Below are 9,058 nucleotides of genomic sequence, written 5' to 3' on the forward strand. Positions count from 1 at the left end.
AACATATACATTTGAAAAAATCCTAATACCACCAATTCAAATTCAACAAATAACACTAGATCTCTGTCCTTCTATATTTGCATCTTCCTTCTCCCACAGTGAGAACCCTGGTTCTCAATAAAAGCAATATATATTTGTGCATTTGTTCTACCCTATAATATATATCCAAAATGGTTTGTGGATTACTCCCCAATAATGTTTTTATTAGCCCGTGGTTTATCCCTTCCTTTTGTGAAAAAATGAATACAGATAGAAGCACTTCCAGAATGGCATAATAAAGGTCTCTGAAAATCTGGTCCTCCACAAAAGCAACAAAAACACAGGCAAAAATGTCAAAAATCAACTTTTTAAGAATTCTGGAAATTAACCAAAGCTTTCATAAAATTCGAGAAGGATTTATTCAAGAAAAACAGCTAAAACTAGGTAAGAACAGAAAGCTTTCTGGCATTTTAACTTACTCTATTCTCCTCCCCTTCTCCTTAGCTTTGCAGTAGACATGAAACTAGTAGCTGTGAAATCCACAGTGTCTTGATTTACACTGTAACATCTTACAATATTTTGACTAGAGTATATTTTTGGCCAAGTAGCATATTTCTGATAGTTTGGGTGGTAAGAGATAACTATGGTCACTAAAACCACCACAGTCTACGTTCACAAAATCACAAGCGTTTATCTCAATATACTCAATTATGTTTTGCTTCCATTATAATCCTTCATTAATGATAAATTTTCATTTGTCTTCTGGAAGAGTCCTCTTGGGCATATGGATGTCTATTTTAACTTTAGAGGCCTTGGTGACCATCCTCCATCCCTAGCCCAGGACCACACCAGGTACAGTGAGAAATGAAGATGCATATGCTTTCCTTGCACAGTGACTTCACCTTCTCCGAAATGGAAGGTTAGCATCTCTTCCACAGGCAGCACCAGCACACTAGCTAGAACATCACTGCTGTTGACTTAGTGAACCACCTTTTATATAAATTCCTCAAATAAACTTTACCTTTGACTAACTCTGACTTTTCCATGACCTTAGCTAATCTCAGTCTGTTAAAACTCTACCCAGCCTACAAGACCTGATGCAAATGTCATTAGATATTCCCTAATAACCTCAGCCAGAAACTACTATAATTTTTATGTTTATAGCTTTTACTCATGCTTGCCAAATACTGCATCATATGGCTATAAATTGATATATATATATTTTCACTATCTGAGAGTAGAATGCTTGAGTACAAGATAATGTTTTATAGATCTCTATGTAATCCCACAATTTAAAGCTCTGCAGGTAATAGGGATTCAATAAATGTTTATTGGTGCATTTGTTAAATCCTTAAACTAATACACAATCTGTATAACAATGCATAATGCTCTATGCCACATTTGGATTTTAATCATTTTTTTACTAAGAACATATTATAAAACTATTTCATAGTATCACAAAAAATATGTTATGAAAACTATTCAATACAAATATAGAAATTTATGCTGTAACATTTTCTATGCAAACTTACCTCTCACAATGATGTTGGTAGACTTTTTTGCAGGGTTTCCCACATTATTATTGGCAATGCAGCTGTAAGTACCAGCATCTTCTGAGGTGATGGCAGGTATGGTTAAAGTTCCTCCATTCAAAACAGTCTTTTCAGGCAGAGTCCCAAAGGACCTGACCCAGGTGAGAGAGGGTACAGGCTCTCCTCCTGTCGTAACACATACTAACGTTATGGCCTCTCCAGGATTTACAACTATAGGGTCATCCACCAAGAGTTTAATTGACGGAGATGCTAAAAGACATAAACAAAAGAACATGCACCTATTTAGATCTACTACAACTAGAGTAACAGTATGCTTTATATTTCCTCAAACAATTAAAATGAAATATTGTTCTCTGTGCCAAAATCTTACTGTATTAATCAAGTTTAAATCATGTAGAATGGTTACTCATTTTAATTACATGTTATAAACCCATGGAATTGTTTCAAGATCTTACACATGGAGAAGGGAATTAAAATTTATGTATTCTTGGATTATTGTTCCAAAATTAGAATGATAAGAGGGATTAAAGTTTTAAAACAAAAATCCCTTTCTCTTTTAATGCTGACAATCTCTTTCGTCCTTCCAGGTATAAATATTGCAGCTGTTTAGTCCTTGTATTTTCACGGTGAAGATTGTCATTTATTTAATTTTTGGATCATTCTGAGGTGAAATGATACATATTTTGCAACCTGAACACAACCAAGTAAGATAAAAGATCACTGGAGGATTTTACTAAGCAGTGGGCCTGGTTTTTCATCTTGAAAGGAATAACAAAATCATGTAATTTAAAGCAGCCTCCATATTTCCTCTCTAACCTCTCTGTTCAAAAAGTTTAAGCAATGAGTTTTCATAACCACTGCTTTAAAACTCAGAAACAAATAAACCACTGTTCAAACATAGTCACCAAACTATGATGACCACCACTCCAATGTTTGGGTTATAATAATCTCCCCAGTGAAAATAAGTTGCTTGTAACTTTTCAGGTAAAAAAAATTGTAGATAAATCTCCATTCAGTAAAAAATGCTGTATTACAGACTTTTCATCAAAAACTCAAAGTAGAAACTGCACAAAAACTCTGTTCACATACAGAACTTTTTTTTCTGCTTATACCACAGTGCCAGCCTATATAATTCATTCCTAAATAAAAACAGGGGGAATGCATTAGGCCAATGTTTGAGTTCACACATTCAGAAATATTTGATGCCAAAGTTAAAACTGAAATCTATCCATATTGGGAACACAAAGTGTTCAATTGTACTGTGTAATGTTTTTAGATATTAATTTCAGCTTAGAGTTGGAGAGTGCTTTTCTCAAAATAGAAGGTAAACTCCTTATGTGATTCAATATTGTCTGCCTTGTTTGAATATAACGGAATACTACTCAACCATAAAAAGATGAAAACTTGCCTTTTGGGACATGGATGGACCTTGAGAGTATTATGCTAAGTGAGATAAGTCAGAAAGACAAATACCATATGATCTCACTCATACTTGGAATATAAAAAACAAACAAAAACCCAAAATATATATACAAACCAAACGAAACAAAAACACACACGTAGATACAGAGAACAGAGTAGTGGTTACCAGAGGGAAAGGAGCATGGGGAGGGTGAAATGAGTAAAGCGGATCAACTGTACGGTGACTGATGAAAACTAAATTTTTGATGGTGACCATGCTGTAGGGTACAAAGAAGTAGAAATATAATGTTGTACACATGAAACTTATATAATATTATTAGTCAATGTTGCCTCAATAAAAAATAAATTTGAAAAGATGCCAGAGGAGAGCAAGAAGACAACTCCATATTATAATTATGGTTCTGTGGAATAGGTATGGAATGCCTGGAGGACCTTTTTAAACATCATTGTTGCATGCTGGCCCTTCTAACATCATCTTAAGGAACACAGAAGTTTCCAAAGTATCTTAATTGCCCTTGTGAGATGTTGACTTGAAATTATAAATATCTATGATAAACCTGTTGGGGAATTCACAAAATAAAAATAAGAGGCAAAAGGCATTGCAATTTGGTAGAAAAGAAAGCATTTCAAGGAGTTATTTAATATTGTTAAACTGATAAAAAAGAAACTACTAATTAAATATTTTTAAAATAGATATTATACTTAATTATTGACATAGCATTATGAAAAAGTAAAAGAAATCCCTATAGCTTAGTTTGAGGTAAATAATATAATCTTACAAAGCTATTTAGTTAAAATACAATTGTACACAGTCCAACAGTTATATTATATTAGTAAAACTCATTTGTTTTACATCATGTTTTAGTAAAATTAAAAGTCCCAAGGCCTAAGGACCATTAATAGTATATGTTTAGATTATAGAAACACACAATGGTGACATTAAGAAATATTTGCCCCTGAAATTGACTTGTATAAGGATGAGTTGTTTTTCTACTAGATAGACAATATTTAAAGAAAAAGGTTCAAGAGAATTTCAAAGCTCATAAAATAATATATAAGTAACAACAGACCACTGTTTTACCTATAGTGCATTGCAGAAGTGTATTCACAATCTTATTAAAAATTCTCTTTTCCAAATCTAAATTGAAAACAGCACACTGTCCAACTTAGTTTTATTAAAGATGGCCTTATTTCTCTGATGTTATCATTTTAATTTTATAATTTAAAAATAAATATAATTTTATAATTTTAATTTTTAAATTTTATAATAAAATTTTAATTAATAATTAAATAATTAATAAAATAATATAATTTTAACATCAGGCATTATAATCCCTGATGTTAAAAATATCCCACAAAGACCCCAAAATGGGCTAATGCTGTCAAGACTTTAAGAATGCTCATACATATTTTAGTAACAAAATTTTATAGCTTTAAATTCTAAAGAGATAAGGTGAAATTGTTGTCATTTTGTTCTAGCATCTTACGTTTGATTCTATAAATATCAGCTTTTTTAAACTAGGAGGCTATGCTTAAGAACCATAGCATCATTGGATTCATCACACTTAAGTGTAAATCATGCCATAGAGAAAAAAATTAAAGTAGGAAAAACATTTAAAAATATTTTTGTGTATTATTAAAAATATTTTAAGAAGAGATTTCATCCTGGGCTAGTTAAGTCCCTTGCTATAAGCTTCCATAGCTCCCTTATTTTCCCTTTCATATCACATCTTATAACATTAGGCTTCCACTATGGCTCTTCAAACAGAAGCATCATGACTGCATTCTCTGAAATATGGCCTGATAGTTGAATGGTAAGAGCACAAATTCTGGAGAACAATACCTGGGTTCTTGACTCTGCTATTATTTAATAACTGTGTGCACTTGGTCTAGTTCTTCTACTCCTGAGTGCCTCAGTTTTCCACTGTTGAAATGGAGGAAAATAATTACCTGTCTTACAGAGGTGAGATGATTTAACATATGTTAAGTGCTTATAATAGTACCTAGTACAAAACATGCACTGAAAAAGCATTTTATCTTGTCATTATTTTCATTACTACCCCCACAGCCTCGTCCTGTGCTTGTACAGTTACTGTGCTTAATAAATATTAGTAGGCAAATGAATAAATGAATGACTAGTGTAAAAAATGTAGTCACTAAACGATGTAATTTTTATATTTGACTCTGATGCATTTGACAGAGATATTTTAAAACCATTTTGACTTTTGGAGGTCCTACGCCATATCACAAAAAACATATTTAAATATACCCATACATTTTGAGGACACATAATAAAACATTTATTAATTTTGTTTTACTGATATATTTTAATTTGTAAGTTGAAACTATTGTTATTTAAGATTAATTTTCATAGTGCCTTTAAAAGCTTATAGGCAGGGAGACCTTCAAGATGGCACAAGAGTAAGACGTGGAGATCACCTTCCTCCCCACAAATACACCAGAAATACATCTACATGTGGAACAACACCTACTGAAGGCTGGCAGAAGACCTCAGACCTTCCAAAAGGCAAGAAGCTCCCCACATACCTGGGTAGGGCAAAAGAAAAAAGAAAAAACAGAGACAAAAGAAGAGGGACGGGACCTGCACCAGTGGGAGGGAGCTGTGAAGGAGGAAAAATTTCCACACACTAGGAAGTCCCTTCTCGGGCGGAGACTGCGGGTGGCTGGGCGGGGAAGCTTCGGAGCCATGAAGGAGAGCACAGCAACAGGGGTGCAAAGGGCAAAGCGGAGAGATGCTTGCACAGAGGATCAGTGCTGACCAGCACTCACCAGCCTGAGAGGCTTGTCTGCTCACCCACTGGGACGGGTGGGGCCTGGGAGCTGAGGCTCGGGTTTCAAAGGTCAGATTCCAGGGAGAGGACTGGGGCTGGCTACATGAACACAGCCTGAAGGGGGCTAGTGTGCCACAGCTAGCTGGGAGGGAGTCCGGGAAAAGGTCTGGACCTGCCTAAGAGGCAAGGGACCATTGTTTCGGGGTGCGCGAGGAGAGGGGATTCAGAGCACAGCCTAAATGAGGTTCAGAGATGGGTGCGAGCCGCAGCTATCAGTGCAGACCCCAGAGACAGGCATGAAACGCTAAGGCTGCTACTGCAGCCACCAAGAAGCCTGTGTGCAAGCACAGGTCAATATCGACACCTCCCCTCCTGGGAGACTGTGCAGCCCGCCACTGCCAGGGTCCTGGGATCCAGGGACAACATCCCCGGGAGAACGCACGGCACACCTCAGGTTGTTGCCACATCATGCTGGCCTCTGCCGCCGCAGGCTCGCCCCACATTCCATACCCCTCCCTCCCCCTAGCCTGAGTGATCCAGAGCCCCCTAATCAGCTGCTCCTTTAACCCCGTCCTGTCTGGGCGGGGAACAGATGCCCTCAGGTGACCTACACGCAGAGGCGGGTCCAAATCCAAAGCTTAATCCCAGGAGCTGTGCCAACAAAGAAGAGAAAGGGAAATCTCTCCCAGCAGTCTCAGGAGCAGCGGATTAAATCTCCAAATCAACTTCATGTACCCTGCATCTGTGGAACACGTGAATAGACAACAAATCATCCCAAATTGAGGCGGTGACATTGGGAGCAACAATATATATATGTTTTTCCTTTTTCTCTTTTTGTGAGTGTGTATGTGTATGCTTCTGTGTGTGATTTTGTCTGTATAGCTTTGCTTTTACCATTTGTCCTAGGGTTCTGACTGACCTTTTTTTTTTTGGTTCTGACTGACCTTTTTTTTTTAAGTATAGTTTTTAGCACTTGTTATCACTGGTGGATTTGTTTTTTGGTTTGGTTGCTCTTTTCTTTCTTTCTTTCTTTTTTTAAAATTACTTTTTAATTTTTTTTATTTTTAATAATTATTTTTTATTTTTATTTTAATAACTTTATTGTTTCTTTGTTTCTTTTTTTCTCCCTTTTATTCTGAGCTGTGTGGATGACAAGGTCTCGGTGCTCTGGCTGGGTGTCTGTCCTGTGCCTCTGAGGTAGGACAGCCAAGTTCAGGACACTGGTCCACCAGAGACCTCCCAGCTCCACATAATATCAAATGGGGAAAATCTCCCAGAGATCTCCATCTCAACGCCAAGACGCAGCTCCACTCAACGAACAGCAAGCTACAGCACTGGACACCTGATGCCAAACAACTAGCAAGACAGGAACAGAACCCGACCCACTAGCAGAAAGGCTGCTTAAAATCATAATAAGGTCACAGACACCCCAAAACAAACCATTGGACACAGACCCACCCACCAGAAAGAAAAGATCCAGCCTCATCCACCAGAACACAGGCGCTAGTCCCCTCCATCAGGAAAGCTACACAACAAACTGAACCAACCTTAGCCACTAGGGGCAGACACCAAAAACAATGGGAATTATGAAACCACAGTCTGTGAAAAGGAGACCTCAAACACAGTAAGTTAAGCAGAATGAGAAGACAGAGAAACACACAGCACATGAAGGAGCAAGGTAGAAACCCACCAGACCAAACAACTGAAGGGGAAATACGCAGTCTACTTGAAAAAGAATTCAGAGTAATGATAGTAAAGTTGATCCAAATCTTGGAAATAGAATGGAGAAAATACAAGAAACGTTTAACAAGGACCTAGAAGTAAAGGGCAAACAATGATGAACAACACAATAAGTGAAATTAAAAATTCTCTAGAAGGAATCAATAGCAGAATAACTGAGGCAGAAAAACGGATAAGTGACCTGGAAGATAAAATAGTGGAAATAACTACTGCAGGGAGAATAAAGAAAAAAGAATGAAAAGAACTGAGGACAGTCTCAGAGACCTCTGGGGTAACATTAAACGCACCAACATTCGAATTATAGGGGTCCCAGAAGAAGAAGAGAAAAAGAAAGGGACTGAGAAAATATTTGAAGAAATTATAGTTGAAAACATCCCTAATATGGGAAAGGAAATAGTTTATCAAGTCCAGGAAGCGCAGAGAGTCGCATACAGGATAAATCCAAGGAGAAACTCTCCAAGACACATATTAATCAAACTATCAAAAATTAAACACAAAGAAAAAATATTAAAAGCAGCAAGGGAAAAAACAACAAATAACATACTAGGGATTGCCCATAAGGTTAACGGCTGATCTTTCAGCAGAAACTCTGCAAGCCAGAAAGGAGCGGCAGGACATATTTAAAGTGATGAAGGAGAAGAACCTACAACCAAGATTACTCTACCCAGCAACGATCTCACTCAGATAGGAAGGAGAAATTAAAACCTTTACAGACAAGCAAAAGCTAAGAGAATTCAGCACCACCAAAGCAGCTTTATAACAAATGCTAAAGGGACTTCTCTAGGCATGAAACACAAGAGAAGGATAAGACCTACAATAACAAACCCAAAACAATTAAGAAAATGGTAATAGGAACATACATATCAATAACTACCTTAAATGTAAATGGATTAAATGCTCCAAACAAAAAACACAGATTGGCTGAATGGATCCAAACACAAGACCCACATATATGCTGTCTACAAGAGACACATTTCAGACCAAGGGACACATAGAGACTGAAAGTGAGGGGATGGAAAAGCAAATGGAAATCAAAAGAAAGCTGGAGTAGTAATTCTCATATCAGACAAAATAGACTTTAAAACAAAGACTGTTACAAGAGACAAAGAAGGACACTACATAATGATCAAGGGATCAATCCAAGGAGCAGATATAACAATTGTAAGTATTTACGCACCCAACATAGGAGCACCTAAATACATAAAGCAAATGCTAACAGCCGTAAAAGGGGAAATCAATAGTAACACGATAATAGCATGGGACTTTAACACCCCATTTTCAGCAATGGACAGATCATCCAAAATGAAAATTAATAAGGAAACACAAGCTTTAAATGACACATTAAACAAGATGGGCTTGACTGATATTTATAGGGCATTCCATCCAAAAACAACAGAATACACTTTCTTCTCAAGTGCTCATGGAACATTCTCCAGCATAGACCATGCCTTGGGTCACAAATCAAGTCTCAGTAAATCTAAGAATATTGAAATCATATCAAGTATCTTTTCTGACCACAACGCTATGAGACTAGATATCAATTACAAGAAAAAAAACTGTAAAAAACACAAA

General features: G+C 36.7%; 1 protein-coding gene across 1 annotated transcript in view; it reads right to left on the reverse strand.

The window, feature by feature from the left end:
- The window catches only part of MDGA2 (MAM domain containing glycosylphosphatidylinositol anchor 2), an 835,318-nt gene that overhangs the window by 249,106 nt on the left and 577,154 nt on the right, over positions 1-9,058 (reverse strand). The window contains exon 6 of the mRNA XM_024118322.3: positions 1,512-1,781. Within this exon, the coding sequence (XP_023974090.1) occupies positions 1,512-1,781 (270 nt within the window). The remainder of the gene's footprint in view (positions 1-1,511; positions 1,782-9,058) is intronic.

Source organism: Physeter macrocephalus, chromosome 11 (genome assembly GCF_002837175.3).
Source record: "Physeter macrocephalus isolate SW-GA chromosome 11, ASM283717v5, whole genome shotgun sequence".
NCBI classification, from domain to species: domain Eukaryota; kingdom Metazoa; phylum Chordata; class Mammalia; order Artiodactyla; family Physeteridae; genus Physeter; species Physeter macrocephalus.